This window comes from Corvus brachyrhynchos, unplaced genomic scaffold (assembly GCF_000691975.1).
Source record: "Corvus brachyrhynchos isolate BGI_N302 unplaced genomic scaffold, ASM69197v1 scaffold175, whole genome shotgun sequence".
In the NCBI taxonomy this organism is placed as follows: domain Eukaryota; kingdom Metazoa; phylum Chordata; class Aves; order Passeriformes; family Corvidae; genus Corvus; species Corvus brachyrhynchos.
Genome location: NW_008238448.1, coordinates 1,794,814 through 1,810,700, shown reverse-complemented (window position 1 = coordinate 1,810,700; position 15,887 = coordinate 1,794,814). Strand labels below are relative to the sequence as shown.

The 15,887-nt window shown below is 39.9% G+C and overlaps 1 protein-coding gene across 1 annotated transcript in view; it reads left to right on the top strand.

Annotated features, from left to right (window-relative positions):
• Nucleotides 1-388: 388 nt before the first annotated feature.
• The window catches only part of INTS12 (integrator complex subunit 12), a 16,445-nt gene continuing 946 nt past the window's right edge, over nt 389-15,887 (top strand). The window contains exons 1-5 of the mRNA XM_017736731.1: nt 389-6,239; nt 8,109-8,255; nt 8,726-8,898; nt 12,621-12,780; nt 14,013-14,165. Of these exons, the coding sequence (XP_017592220.1) occupies nt 6,030-6,239; nt 8,109-8,255; nt 8,726-8,898; nt 12,621-12,780; nt 14,013-14,165 (843 nt within the window). The 5' untranslated portion in view covers nt 389-6,029. The remainder of the gene's footprint in view (nt 6,240-8,108; nt 8,256-8,725; nt 8,899-12,620; nt 12,781-14,012; nt 14,166-15,887) is intronic.

Genomic DNA, 15,887 nt, shown 5'->3' with positions numbered 1-15,887 from the left:
CCCTTCTCCCCGTTCTCGTCTCCGGTGAGACAGCAGCGGGCGGCTCTGCGGGGCCTGGAAGAGGGAGGCTCGGGAGGAGGAGATTTGGGGTTTTGGAGAGGGAAGAGGGGATTTGGGGTTGGAAGAGGGAAGGGAGAGAGCGATTGGGAGGAGGAAAAAGGAGTTTGGGAGGAGGGAGGAAGAGGGGAGTTGAGAGAGGGAAGAGGGGGTTTGGTAACAGGAAGAGGGAATTGGGGGGTTGGGAGGGGAAGAGGGGTTTGGGAGGAGGGGAAGAAGAGGGATATAGGAGGAGGCAAAGGGGGTTTGGAAGACGGAGATTGGGAAGGGGAAGAGGGGTCTGGGGAAGAGAAAAAATGAGTTTGAGACGAGGGAGGAAGAGGGGGTTTGGGACGAGAAAAAAGGGCTTGGAAAAGGACAGTAAGTGTGGGTGGGAGTAATAGGGTGTTTGGCAGGAGGGAGGAAGAGGGGAGCCCTCAGGCACACTTGGCGGCTCTTACCCTCGGACCCCGCCTCGAGCTTTGGGTCTCCTGCGATGCCCGCAGGGCCCGGGCGGAGCGGCGGCCGCGCTGTCCCTGTGGGACACGATGGTGCCAAGGGACGGGCCCTCCTGGGCACACGGGCACGCCCGAGCCGCGGCCCTGGGGAAGTCCGTGCGGGGCAGTAATGGTGTAGGGGGTGGTGTTTTATTATTTTAAGCATTTTAAAGGGTTGCTTTCAGATGAGAGGCCTGTCCTTCGTTCTTGGAAAGAAATCCCAGGGAGAAGTTTGCAGCAAATAGGTTGCAGAAGGTCATGTCGTTGCTTTGGTGTAACTATTTCGGAAATTCGGGTTTAACTAAAGTTTGCTTCTCTCCCTGAGAAATTAGCAGGAGGATGATACCCAGGAATTTGTACACTTGATAAGTTTCAGTAGATATTGAATAAGGGAAAGGTGAAAGCAGTAGTGGAGGTGTACACAATTTACCAGTGGCTTGGACCAATGAGCAGTGACGTGTTGAAACAGCATCTTCAGGTCCATTTTCTGCAGAATATTGAAGCTCAGAGGTAGCAGGGCTTAGCAAATCTCAGTTGTGCAGGTACAGTTATCACAGAATGTCCTGAGTTGAAAGGCACCCACAAGAATCATGCCATTTATCAGGAAAAGGAGTCACAAGGAAAATACGGCGCTGCCACTGAGTGGAACAAGTGTGTCAGTGACAGTAGACACAGATGAGGGTCAAACAGTTGATGTCTTCCTTGCCACGGACTTGATCTGTAAGGTCTCCAAGGCCTTTTGCCACAAGGCAGAGTTCAAGGAGAGAGGGAACTACAAGCTGTGGAAGAGGATTGTAGCAGGATTGCTTCCCTGATAAGTCCATGGGCCCAGGTGGACTGCATTCAAGGGTGCCAACAGCTTACAGGGTCTTCACAAAGCTGCTTTCTGTCATCTTTTAAAGGCCGTGAGAGCAGGGGAGATCCCAAAGATTGGAGAAAGGCAATCTTCAAAAAGGGCAAGAAGGACAAGCAAGAGCTACAGACTGGTCAGCCTCATTCCTTCCTTCTATGGAAGTATCATGGAGGAAGCCATTTGTAGCATAAGAAGGAACAGATGGAGACTGGGAAAAGCCAGGTCTACCAAGGATAAATCATGCCTGATCAATTGGCTTGTCCTCTGTGACAAAATAGCTAGATCTGAAGATGGAGTGTTGGATACCATCTGCAGTGGGCTTAGGGGGATATAATGGAATCTTTAATTTACCTGAGGATATTATTGGAAAGATAGAGCCAGTCTTCATACTCAGATGCCCAGTGGGAGAATGAAAGACACCACAAGCTAGAACCTCCATTTCAAAGCAAGGAAATGAGGACAGTGAGGCATTGGGACAGGTTGCCCAGAAGGATTTTTGCATTCCTGTCTTTGGAGATTTTCAGGATCCAACTGGAAGAGTCCTGGGCAAGCTGGTCTGAATTCACTGTTGACTTTGCATTCAATAGGAGGTTGCGCAGGATGGCTCTGTGGGGTCCCTTCCACAAGAAATCATTCTGTGACTCAAATAATTCACTGTTTCTGTGGAGAAAACAGCGAATACAGGACAGTAGTGTAATCTTAAAATTTTTGGATAAACTGATTGCAGTGATACTGATTGGAATACTAATTTAAAAGTACATTATAAAATATGTTGTAGAATAGAATGTAAAATTAAGGATGCCAGTACTAGTAACTCCATAGCAGGAGATCTTACATGTGTCTTAGAAGATTCTTTGTAGAAGATGGCAAAGAAATTAGAACTGATTGATACAATTGTTCTGATTAATACAGTTATCCAGACTACTGAAGTATGTGAGTTTTGAAATGTCCCTTGTGGAAAGTAACAGAGAACTTATGCTGTCATAAATCAAATGCTGATTAAGATACTAAAGCAAAAACTGAAAGTTGAAGTTCATTCTTTCCTGCTTTTAAGATTTTCCTTGATCTACTTTTTTAAGACTTTCATTAGATCTGAAAGTGACCTGGAAGAGGCATTATTGGCAAATAAGCAAAATCTGCCACTGTCACTGTTAACAGATATAGTCTGGAAGAGGGTAGATTCTGAGGAACAGAAGGATCCAAAGGGACAGGGGAAAAGTGAATTGGTTTTATGGTGGTAAGTGAAAAACAGTGCAGTGAGTGTGCTGGAAGGAATTATAAGCTATTGGTTCATGTGACTGGGTTTTAAGGCAACTGTTACAGATCTTGAAGGTAGCTGAAAAGGAAATGTCAGTGAAAGGCCTTTTAATCATTAGTGGCAGTAAAAAGTAAAAATATTAATGAGTCTATAAAAGAATGGGTTTGATAATAGTATTGCAGTGTAAATATAGCTATATTTCCTTTGAAAAATATCTTTAGTAGTACACATGCCTCAGAAAATAATAGGAATAGGAGTTCAGAAGCAGGTGGATGAAAATATGACAATATATGGAAATGTAATGGAAGTAGATCCACTTAGCTGCAAGTTATGATGAATAAGATAATACATGGGCAGGCATGTGAAATAGTAGATGGCAAATGAATGAAAAAAAGAAGAGGGCTCCTACACCCTATAAATCTGATAAGTCTTAAATTGGAAGACCACGTATTCTGTAGAGAGCACAGTTAAGGTTGATTGTATTTGGCAGAAGACAATAGTATACTCAAGAAGTGAAAGAATCCAAGACTTCTAGGACGTTTTAAGAATAACAACCCCCTGATTAACATCCATGTTTCCCCAGGGATTTAAACCACTTAGGATAGTCCACCTTGGGAGGTAACAGAGAACTAAATTGAGGAAGGTGCTTTTGGGTTTAGGCTGATGGGTGAATGCTGGGTTGCAAGAGGGTGTGCTTGCTTTGTGCAAAACCAGTTCTGCTCAGGGTTCAAGGGTTTTAACACAGCCCTCTGATCTCACAGCTGCATTATCAAACTGCTACAGAAAGGAGAGTGTCATGCTCACTCTTTTCCTAAACAGCATTTAAATTATTTCCTGTACAAAGATTCCACTTCAAGAAGAAAGTCAAGGTCTGTCTTGCAGAATAGCCTGTGGCATCATCATTAAAACGCTCTGCTGTCCTTGTCTCAAGGCTATCACATTGTTGTGTGCTGACTTGACTGCCAGAGGAGGAGTTTGTGAATGAAAACGTGAATGAATGAAATTGGATCTTAGGTTTAGAAGTGTCAAACCACTGTTTGATACTTAAAAAACTGTTTGATCTGTAAACATCTGGGAAGGGCCACTACCAGAAGCAATAATTTGCCTTTTGGACCAGGACAGTTATTGGTATTAGCCTGTTTGACAGCTGTGTTATTATGGTCCCATAAAGGGAGCATAATTATCAATTTGCTTTTTCAGATGATGCTATTTTTAGGACAGTTATTGATGTGTTCATCTTTCCATTGAATATACTTCTCTTCCGCAAGTCACAAATAGATTATTTTTAATTTGAAAATATGTGCCTATACTTGAACTGTTTACTAAGCCCAGCTTCCTCTCTTCTAGTGAGAAATTTCTTGTGATATGTTAGTTGTAACTATAGTAGCCTGTGACATTATAGTTACCCTCAAGAACAGAGAAAGAATTGCTGCAATTGCATTGCAAATAAAAGAGTAAATATGGAGGATCCTTTTGAAATGTGGGTTTTAACAGTTCCTTTCAATATATGTCTTTAAAAAGCTAGAGGTAGAAACAAATCTGGGGAGTGTTACCTTCAGAGAGATGAAAATTGAATTACATTTACACTTGTTCTCTAAATATTAGAGAATGGCTGTTGAGGCTGCCTGTTTCTCATGTACACAAGTATATATTCCTAGTAGAATTCCTCTCTCCCTCAGAGAAGAACTTAAAGGATTTTTTTTTTTTTAACAGGGAGTTCTGCAAAATTTCTGGAATTAGTGTTTCAATTCTACCATTTTCATTCAACAGAGGGTTTAGCAGAGTCCTAGTTTAAGAGTATGGGGTACTGACTCTTGGAAGGCATGTTCACAGAACAAAGAAATGTGGGACATAACCTACCCACAGATCTCAAGAGCAGCCTGAACATATATCAGAGGTAGATGCATAAAAAAAAGAGGGTATGTGCTTTCTGTGCTCTGTGAATTCACTTTTTGTAATCATCAGAGAGAGACCGAATTGCCTCGATGGGGCTTGCACTGCAGTCTGTGCTTGATCAGTGATACAGAGTAGCTGGTGTGTAGCACTTCCTAGCAGAAGTTCTGTACCCACCAGAAAATGATTTGTCAAGTAGCAAAGATTAAGGAAGAGAGGAGAGGCTCTTGAAGAGGTTTCTTAACTCTCTGCTGGGTCCATTGATAAAATCCCTATGAAGTTCTGTATGTTGAACTCCTTGATGATCTCAGTCAAGTGATTCTCTGGTGTCTCGTGAAAGCTCAGCAGGAGATAAAGGTTCCTGGGGACTTCTAGGCAAGTGTTGAGGGAGCAGCCTGCCACTGCTGGTGTTTTGGCCAGAGAGGTAAAAGTTCACTGCCATGGATATCAAAAGGAATTCATCAGACAAAACCTTGGAAGCTTCAGCTGAAAAAGCTGTCCAGGCAGTGCTTTGGAGCAGAACTGATGAAAGGCTTTTCAGGAATGTCTTCTAGATTGTTGTAGAAAATACCCCAAACCCACAAACATCCTGATGTGTTTTAAATGAGATTTAAAGGGATTATTAACAATAACGCTTCTCATACATTTTTGGAAAAGATCAGGAAACTTCCCATGTTATTTCTTTAATTATTACTTGTTATTTACTGATTTAAGTTAGCTATCTATCTTTGTAGGTACAATTTCTGATGTAAATGCAGTTCCTTAGAATTTTTTTAAGAAAACACAGAATGCTCCAGACTGCAGGAATTTATTGCTATGGGGCAAACATTTTTTTAAAGTCATCATAACCTTTTCCTCCATTTACATGGACACTGTGGCATCTCGCAGCTCTGGATACTCATTATCTGACATTAAACTTAGACTGTGTCATGAGGATGTGGATAAGTCACAATCTGAGTTACAAATTTTTTTACTGCTTCAGCTAAATTTAAAAATGTATTTTTTGGGTATTTTATGTATGTAAAATAACACACTAGCTGTTTTTACCTTTTATGCTACAATGAGCTGTTCTTTTCAGAAGTTTCAAAAGTTAATTTTTCTACAGGCAGATTTTTCCTAGTTACTCTTAATTGAGCAATGACTTAGCAATCACTGTATGTGCAAAAAGTGTTAAGGAAAAGAGTGGTAATGGCTTTTCTTGAAGTTAATATTTATTTTGCATACTTTTCAATATATTTTATGTATAAAATACCAAGAATATGACTTTTTTTTTCATTTACATAAGTATGATGAGTTTAGTTTCTGAATATCATATATGCCAAAGTATGAATTTGACATTTCAGATGTCCAGTGATATTCAAAGTTCTGCAGCACTGAAGTTCACAGTCATCTTCTAATGATGATTGATTCACATATAATCCTTGCTGTGGTATAATATAATTTCATTTTAAAAAGAAAAGAAATCTTCTATTAGCCACATGCTGTTTGAATTATGCTCCATATGAATTGTTTTTCTTTTCTTTTAACCCACGTTGAAGACTCAACTATGGCTGCTACAGTGAACTTGGAGCTGGATCCCATTTTTCTGAAAGCCCTGGGTTTTTTGCACTCAAAGAGTAAGGATTCTGCTGAAAAGCTGAAAGCACTTCTTGATGAGTCGTTGGCCAGAGGAACTGACTCAAGCTATCGTCCCTCTCAGAAGGTACTGGTGTTGGAGAGCTGGGTCCTTTTTGTGTGCCTTAATAAAGGTCCTGCTATTCCTGCTTCCCCTTTCATAGCTGAAAAGTTTAAAGAGAATCAGAAGTTGAGGTTAAAGAAAAAGTAATTATGAAGTGTTCATATTCATCATTCCCCTTTTCATACAGTGTAATCCATTCAATTAATGGAAGTTAATGGGAAAAAAATCTCTTTACCTTGTTGATACACGCAGACTCAAAAGAGAGATTCAGCGTTGTGTCAGACATGCTGTGTAAGGTGCACCCAAACGTACAGATTTCTGCAGCTACGTTTCAGAGCTAAAAGGTCTTTAAAATATAGATTAGCTTTGCTACAGGTAAATAAGAAACAAAATAAGCTAATTACCTATAAAGCTCTTTCCGTGAAATTCTGTTGATGAAGTCATATGAGAAAAACACCAAATGGTTCAAAGCATAAATTATTTGCAGGATGAAACCATTGTTATCCAATGGACAAACATTATTTTTCATCTACTGAAAATCACTGAACACCTGCTAGAGAGAATATTTGAATCTGAGATGAGTGTATGGAAATAGCCAAGTGGGGACATCCTCATGCTGCTGTGTACTGCCATATGGATAACGAGGTCTTGTTCTCCCCTAGGATGCCCATAAGTCAGCCTGCTGTGTTCTAATGATGGTCTGTGTGCTGACACATTTGTAATATTTCATTTCTATGTCATTCCAAATAACTAAAAGGCACTAGTACTGCTCAGCATACATCCTGCTTTACTGTGTGGTCTAACTCCTTTCTGTTCATCTTGTTAACTCCCTGAAACCTAACACAGGTTTCAAAACTCCCAGGTGCCCTCTTGTGTCAGAGCTCAAAGAAGCGATGTGTGGTTTAAAGGGGAAGCAGGAAGCAGAATAACAGTGCAAAGAGGTTTGGGAAGCCAGTTCTAATAACAGCTTGGCTGGCAGTCAGTCACCTGCCCTCAGGTGAAACTGAGGCTCAGGCCAGAGGGAGAAATCTTCCATTCTCCTCTCCTCAGTATATCTCCAATATCAGCAGGACTGCAAAGGTCAGAAATGAAAAAAAAAAAAAATACAATCATTCATTTCCTTGCATTTGCAGGCTGCAGGGTTAATTTGTGGTTGACCATGAAATCCAAGAACAGAGTAGGGAGCACAGGATTACTACAGTCAAATCAACAACCTTTGGAGGGCTGAAGCTCAGGCCTTAGGATCTGTCCCAGTATACAGCAGAGAAGTACTCCCATCTTACCAGCTGGGAGGGGGTACCTTGCTCATGCCCATCAGTGTGATTGCTCACTCATTTGCAGACTCTCTTGGATATTTTCCATTGCTGACACTAATGTGTCATTAATGAGAAGCATTGATTTCTGTTGAGATCTAAATTTATTAATCTGATAGATGAATATGGACTGAGATCAAAAGGAGGTCAATATTTCTCTCCATGAAGGAATGAAGTATCGATGTCTGGTTTCATCAGATGTCAGCTTATGTTTTTAGCTTACATTGAATTTTGTCCTCAGAACTATCTGAAAATTCGTGTTCATTCTCTCCATGAGTTTTAAAAGCAGAAATGTCTCCTTTTTAATTAATGTTCCAAGGAGGATCTGTCTTTGGAAAAGGAGCACCTTTTCCTTAGAAAGGTGAGTGGTAAGGGGAGATTTTACTAATTGTCTGCAACTTAAACACTAATTTGTTGATGTGATGTGAAAATATTTTAAAAAATGCTTTTTTAAAAAGTGTGTATGTAGATGATCCGTGTTGTATGGCATATTGTTTGCCTGTCCTGTTATCTCACTAATTGCAAATTAGGTAGGAACTCAATTGCAGAGTTTGGCTTCAATTTTTGTTTCTGTTTTTAGGAAGTAGAGCAACCAAAAGTATCTGTTACCAAACCTATTAAGCAAGAGCCTAAAGCTTCATCCAGTTTGCCTTCTGGCAACAGCAATGGCAAGCCCACTACATCAGAAAAGGTGAAAAAAGAAACAGAAAAGAGATCTGCAGATAAAGTAAGTAATTTTTGTTCTCTAATGAAGTAACTTGGTTAGTAAACTTAAAAGATGTTTTAGACAAAAGCTCCCCTTTTTAGCTCATCTCGTGGTGCCTAGCCTGTGAGCTACATTAGCCAGTCATGTTGCCCTTTAGGCAATCTAACAAATGTCTTCCTGTAATTTTTCTGTGATTGTTTTCCCTGCTCATTGTGGGGAGGTTGGACTTAAGGGGTTCCTTCCAAACCATTCAGTGTTTTGAATCATAAGAGATTATCTCATAAGAGATTACGAAAATGTGGTAAGCTGAAATGTGGTATTCCTAAAGCTTTTTCAAGGATTTTGAGGCGAAGTACAAAAAGTGGACTTGAGCTTCTAGTTCATAAATATTTTGAAGAAAATATGTAATTAAAGAAAATGTGCTGTGTAAAGTACCCCTTCTTTTACTGCTAATCTAACTGTTCCATTTTAACTCATTAATAACTTGTTAGCTTTTTGCATTTTCACATTCTTTGTGTCCCAGGGTAGAGAAGCAAGAAGCTCGTTCCTCTCCTATTACAGTTCAGACGAGCAAGGATTTATCCATGCCTGATTTATCTAGCTTTGAGGAAACCAGTGCTGATGACTTTGCTATGGAGATGGGATTAGCCTGTGTTGTTTGCAGGTAAGTCAACATTGCTTCATTGCAGCGAGGTGTAGTTAACTTTTTTAATTGTGTACCACTGAGTTAATGTTTCTCGTAGTTTTTACTCCAGAAATCACTTAAGCACATATCCAAAACTGGTAATAGATTGAAGCCTCCTTCATGAATAGGAATGGTTTCTTGAAACTGGAACCTTTAGAGCGTGAACCAGCTTTTCTTCTGCAGGAAAGGGCAAGTGAAAAATAACACTAGATATGATGCAAAACCTATCATGCCACATACCAGTTTTTAATTATTGGAAAACAAGTTAAAATACTAATGGTTAGTGATAAGCATTTTTAAAAAATCAGTTCTCACCTGAAAGCACTTTTAAGTGGCATTAGTATGAGATCTGTATGTGTTGCTCTTCTTTTCCTAATCATTTGACATTAGTTTACACATAGCCATGTTTTTTCAGTAAATAGCTCTTGCAGTGAAGACAGGTTTTTACATTTCAGTAAGGGCTCTAAAACTGGATTTCAGTAACATGGTACTAGCAGTACATTTAGTGCTAACAGATGTATAAAATACTTTTGAATAACTACCCTAGGATCAAATCACTCACATCAGGATTTGGTTTCACAGATAATTTATATCCTTGTTCGGCCCCCACTGCTGCCAAAAGGAACAGTTTGGCTCTCGCAATTGTACCTCCTTCCCTGGACTATTTAGGGGCATGTATTGCCACTACAGTTTGTGATCAGCTGAATCAGCCCCTGGATCAGCTCTCCTTGTGGGTTTTCCAGTAGGTTTGGGTTTCAGTCAGCTCAGTAAGAGTAAATGCTTATGCTGGCACATCTGTGGACGCAGGACTGTAGAGCCAGGGTAGAGAAGAAGGTAGGACAGGCCTTCTAGCTGCAGTATGTATTTTAGCTCAGCTTGAGTCTGTTGGGAAACGGTGCTTTATAACTCTGTTCTTCCATCATTTCCATGGTCATTCCTGTTGTGCAGATAGGGAGGTGTTGCCAGTGCATGGAGGATAAATTTCTGTAGTTACAGCTGATTATACTGGTGACCAGTTGGGGACTGATGGGATTTCACGTTATTCCCATGTATTAGCTCAAATATTTAGTTTCTTATAATAGACATTGAAAGAGGAAGAAGTATATAAATACCTGAACTTTATAGTTTTTCCTGCAGATTCCATTTTTGCTGTCTCCTAAAAGAGGCAAAGCCCCATTCAGTGATATGTTAAAATGCTACTAAAAATAGTAAGGTATTGCCTTATTTGGCAGGAGGGGATAATGAAGTTTTGCTTAGACAGTCTTGACCTGCTGTGGATGATTAATTCTCTGTCTTCCCTGGAAAAGAAAAACACAGGCATCATGAGAAATGCCTGCAAAGTAAAGAAACTAAAGAAAGGAAATGCAACTCCTGTGCCCAGTGTAGCCAAGACAGGCCAGATACATGGTTCCATTAGCTGTTTCACCTGATTGCTGAAGGCATGGCTTCTATCTGTTCATGGTCACCAACTGGAGTGTTCTTGCAGAAGATGTATCTACCCTGGCTAAGTAAAATATCTCTGATGCCAGACAGAGGTAGAAGCACCACTGGGGAAGAAACAACTCATTAGAGAGAGAGTGGCAACAGTCACCCCAACACTCAGGATTGTTTTCATTTTACGTGGAACCTGCTGAAACTGGTGTCACATGGTTCCCCATCTCCAGCTCATGCTGGACTGGATGTTTTTCAGAGGACTTGTGCTTTAAAGTTCTGAATTCAGCACATTGGTCAGACAGTATTCCGCTATTTATTGCTTGCTTTCAAAATGTGCGCCTTTTTTGGGGTAATCATCTTGAGCCAAAATAATAACATCCCTGTACATTTTTAAAATTACATCTTTTAGTAACTCAATCAATTATTCAACCAGTTGGGAATGAAAACATGTCAAATTGCAGAGTAGGTGGAGTTCATAGCAAGAGTTTATGTTTACATTGCTTAAGAAGACAAGCTAGCAAGAACCCAGCTGTGGGTTCACAAATGCAAAAAAGTGCATTTGAATATTAACTATTCCTTTTTATAGATGTAAAAACTAAAGCAGAGGCATGAAATGTTTCAAGATTTGCCAAGTGTCAAATGTATTTTCATAGTGATTAGGAGTAATTAATGTTGATGCCTGTGGTGTTTCTCTTCTTGTTCTTTTATATCAAGTTAGTTGTTCTTTTATGCTAAAGCATAAGGAGGGAGGGAGTATTAAAATAACTTCTTCCTCTCCACTACCTGTAGGCCTTGGAAAAACAGGACAACTCACCTGTTATGGAGACTCCTCACTGGCTCCTCAGTTGTACAAAGAGGAAATACTACATGCAGTTTGTAGATGATAGTGAAGTTTTCCTCCTAAAAAATATTTTTAAAAGGCTGATTTGGAAATAACAACCTAATTTTCCATGAATTCTTGTTTGTTTGTTTGCTTTTTGAAGGTAAAAAATCATTAGGTTTGTTTCTTAGTTATCTTATAATTTAGAAGTAAGTAGTTTAACTTGTTTCTGAGCGTGAAGAGTTCATGGGTTTTTAATCAGTCTGGAATTGGTTTTTGTAATTTTAAAATAGGCTGAGTCTCCCTCTGTGAGACCATTTGTTCTGATCCAGCTTATTTAGGAATAAAAACCAAACAAAAAGTCTTTTAAATATCCTGCATGTAAAATAATGGACCCTAGAATTTCAGAAAGGTTTCTCCCTCTGTTTTTAAGTAGCCTGTTTTCTTTCTTCGAAAATGTTCTGGTACTTATATGGACAATACCTTCAGACTTTGTTTTTCTGTTATATAAAGAAATGAGGGATTACCTTTCCCCATGTATCTACAAATAGAGTTTCCATGGTTACCTGGGTACCTGCTCCTCGGGGATATGAGCAAAAGCAGCTTAGCAATTAAATAGCTTGATTTGTCATCTGAAAGAAGGAATCGTTAGGAAAATGGTATTTGGGTAATTCACAGGCAGGCTCCCAGCCATGTATATATCACTAATGTGTCATTTATACAGCGTGATTACTTTCAGCAAGGCCCACGCAGAATGAAGCCCTCATCACCAGCTTGCATGTTTGCTTCAAGGCAGGACTGCACAATTAATCCTTTCTATTCCATCTCTCCGTGATTCTGGTATTATCTCGAATTCCACGTGTCTGTTTATGTGTGGTAGGGACCAAAGGGATGGCTAATAAAACATCTCCAAAGTAGCGTAGAGCTTTGGGTGATGATGCTTTTAAATCCTGCAGCAGAAAGCACTCCTACGGGCTTGTCATTGAGAAATTATTTGTTCTTGAACTGTATTGCTCTGCAGCTGACAACAAAATTACCCAAATGGAGACTAGGCCTTCATATGCTAATATAATGAGGAAGTCAAAATTGGCATACTGCGATGTATCCATAAAATGCCCAGGTGAACCAAAGCGGGCAAGACTTACATTTCTAATCTAAAAATCAAACAGGGAAATCAAGACTGTCATATACACATGTTTAATAGAATGGAAGTCTTCAAATTTCTTAAAATAAATTACCTTTAAAAAATACCAAATTTCTAAAATATTAGTTAGGATGAACTGATACAGGAAGAAAAGGAATACATTTAACTTGCCACAGGTAGAAAATATATGTGAAAGCAAAAATATTTTTATTTTTTTATCTTAAGCCTTGCAAAATTTTCAACAATTGGATAATCCTCTAAGTGCTTTCTCCCATAATCTGTTCTTAACTATTTGCTCTGCAGGCAAATGACAGTTACTTTTGTGAATCAGCTAGTGGAGTGTCAGGAGTGCCATAATCTCTACCACCAGGATTGCCATAAACCTCAGGTGACAGACAAGGAAGTGAATGATCCTCGACTTGTCTGGTATTGTGCCCGCTGTACCAGGCAGATGAAGAGAATGGTAGGAGTCAGTTTTTTGTCTCGTGTGAGCACTATTCCAATATGGCAGGCTGTTTCTACTGTGTGAGAGTATTTCCCAGGTTAGACAAGGCTTAGGAAGCATGTCAGAGAACCATTTTTCTCGGCAGCACTTCCCTTGCTGCAGCTGTGGTTTTTAATGTAGCATCTCAAAAGAGTATTCTGTAATGTGCTTCTTAAAGCTTTTTAAAAATCACAAGGTGAGTGAAGAAGAGTGAAATAGGATTATTTCCTACTTGGCAAGCAGTAGGTAAAACTTTTCTTATTTCAGGTGATACTCAGCTTTTAGTAATAGCCCTGCAGTTTTAGTTCTCTTCTCAGCTTTAGGTATGAATGGTTCTTTCTCTGTAGGACAAGACTGCAAATTTCAATCCAGTTTTAAATGTTCTTAGTGTCAAAAATAAGCTGAGGGTAGCACATTCCAGTTTAAATTTAAAAAAAAAAAGCAAAAAGCCTTTATTTTGATTTATCTGCATGACTGAACAGGATCTAACCAGAATCGACTCATCTCATTATGAGAAAGAAACACAGCACCTTTGGGTGCATGCAACATTAGTGACTTAAGTTCTGGTGTTTTAAAATCACTCCCTTTTATACAGAAGAAAATGTGTTTTGAAACTGTTGTGTGGTAACTTAGCAAGTGTTATCTGTTGAAATGGCTCTACTAAGAAACAAGAAAAGAAGGCAAAGTAAGATCCTGGCCTACGATGTACCAACATTGACTGAAATACATGATTATTCTGATGATCATCAGGCCTTTGAACTCAGAGGCGTGTTTGCTTGAGGTCAGTTCCTGCACAGGGTAGCCACTTTAGCCATCAAGCAGTTGCCTTCAGTATGACCTTTCCTTTTTTTGTTTTGGCATGGATTCTGCCATTTTGCCTGCCACTTCTTAGCAGGCTCTTGCAGCCTACATCCCAGTACTGCTGGGCTAGGTCCTTGTCTTCTGCAAGTTCACCTGTCTTATGCCTGTAATCATGCAGAAATAGCAAGTTCTATTCAGGATGCTTTTTTGGCTGGACCCTGTCCCCAGTACCATACCCAGCACTATCTTCACATCCCCTGTTGCCTCATTTCTCAGGGACCATTAAACCTGAAACTGTAAAGGCTAGATTGCAATCTTAAAATGGTCATGCTTTTTGTTAACAGTCAAAACAGTCCATGTTATGTCGTCTGTAACTAATTTGGGGTGGTTTTTCCCTACCACTTACACAGGCTCAGAAGACACAAAAACCACCTCAGAAACCAGCTCCTGCAGTGGTTACAGTTGCACCAGCTTTGAAGGACCCGTTGGTCAAGAAACCAGAAATCAAGTTAAAACCTGAGACTCCACCAGCTTTTCTGGCATTCAAGAGAACAGAAGTCAAGGTAATGTAGTTTAAATTTACCAGAGGAAGTTTGTTTCACTGCATGGATAATAGGGTTTTTTCCAATTAGACCTATCTTTTCACACAAGAACCATAAGTGAAAATAGTCTGCCACACCATGTGGGCTGAGTAGCACCACAGCATAGTGGGTGTGCATGAAAACTGAGAGTGGGGAAAAAGCCTCACTTCACATGTGGATGCCCCATCCCTGGAAGTGTTCAAGACCAGGCTGGGTGGGTCTCTGAGCAGCCTGGTCTAGTGGAAGGTGTCCCTGCCCATGGCAGGGGGGTGGGAGCTAGGTGATCTTTAAAGTCCTTTCCACAACCTGAACCATTCTGTGATTCTATGAGTTGCATAAAAGGTGTTATTTGCTCTCTCTAGTCAAGTAACTTATGTGTATTATGACACTTGGAAGGCTTCTCCTCATGGTAACAGTGGCCTTTACAGTGCTGGGTTTACACTTGGATTCGATGGTCTTGAATGTCTTTTGTGGCCCAGACAGTTCTGTGATTCCGGAAAGTGTTGGTGACTCTATGAGATTTGATTCAGGAGCTTCTTAGATATATTCTGATCTAGTGGGTGGCATGCCCATGGTAGGAGGGTTGGAACTAGATGATCTTTAAGGTCCATTCCAACCCAAACCATTCTGTGATTCTTTTGTATGATTCTGTGTTGCCTCATGTGTCTGTTTCTCCAAGTTAAAATATTGTCAAAAGCTGGTGAAAGGTGGTAAACCAGAAGCAGTGTAATAAATAACAGAGTAGTCTAATAAAGCATGACCCTTTCTTAGGAAAACACACCTTTAACTCAAAATCAAAACAATTTTTCATGTGCTCAAAGTTATGTTTGCCATTGCTCTGCCTGGGTACAAACCATCATGAATAATAGGATGGGTATTGCTGTAGCACTTACACTAGTGATTGACTTTCTTACCTCAGCAGAGTTATTTATGTGCCTAAACAGGTTGTAAGACCTGGGGCCTGATTTCTTCCATCATGTTTACTGTTCAGACACTAGTCCGGATCTGTTTAGATGTAGTCTGGATATACTGTAAAAGGAGTATTACTTGAATAGAGAGATTTAGTTTTCATTTTGACTCTGCCATTTGGTGTAACTCTGATTTAATTCAACGTATCATCCTCACCTGAAGCCTGGGGATTACAAGGTTTAAGGTGTGGGAACTCAGTGTGGATAGCACAGCGCTTTGCAGGCAAGGGAACCCATGTTTGCAGGACGTTTGTCTTTTGCAGTACCTGAATGGGCAGAGGCAACAGGAAAAATGTCCAGTGATTTTTAAATTTTTTTAAATTCTATCTATGGTACAGGCTGCTAAGAACCAAGAAGAAAGGAAACAGTTTAGATACTGCTACTTTGACAGTAAGACTGTAATAAATACAATACTTAATTGCTCAGTGTCTGGTTTTTGTCTGACCATCTGTCAGCTTGTTAAAAAGTGACACCAGGTAACAACAGTAAACATAAAAAGGAAGGCAAGCCACCACCTTTTATATAGCTCACAAATTTTGGCTTTAATTGTTTATGGAAGGATCACAGTGCTGTGTGGTAGCCTGCTAAGTGTACGGAAGAAAGGGGAGAAAAGGTATTATTTGTTCTATGTGCCTGGGGGGATTAAAAGTTGGCTGCACTTGGCATCCTTTCCTGTTCCTGTTAGTACTTTTCAACTGTGGTGACCAGTGACGAAATACTGTCCACTGGATGTTCC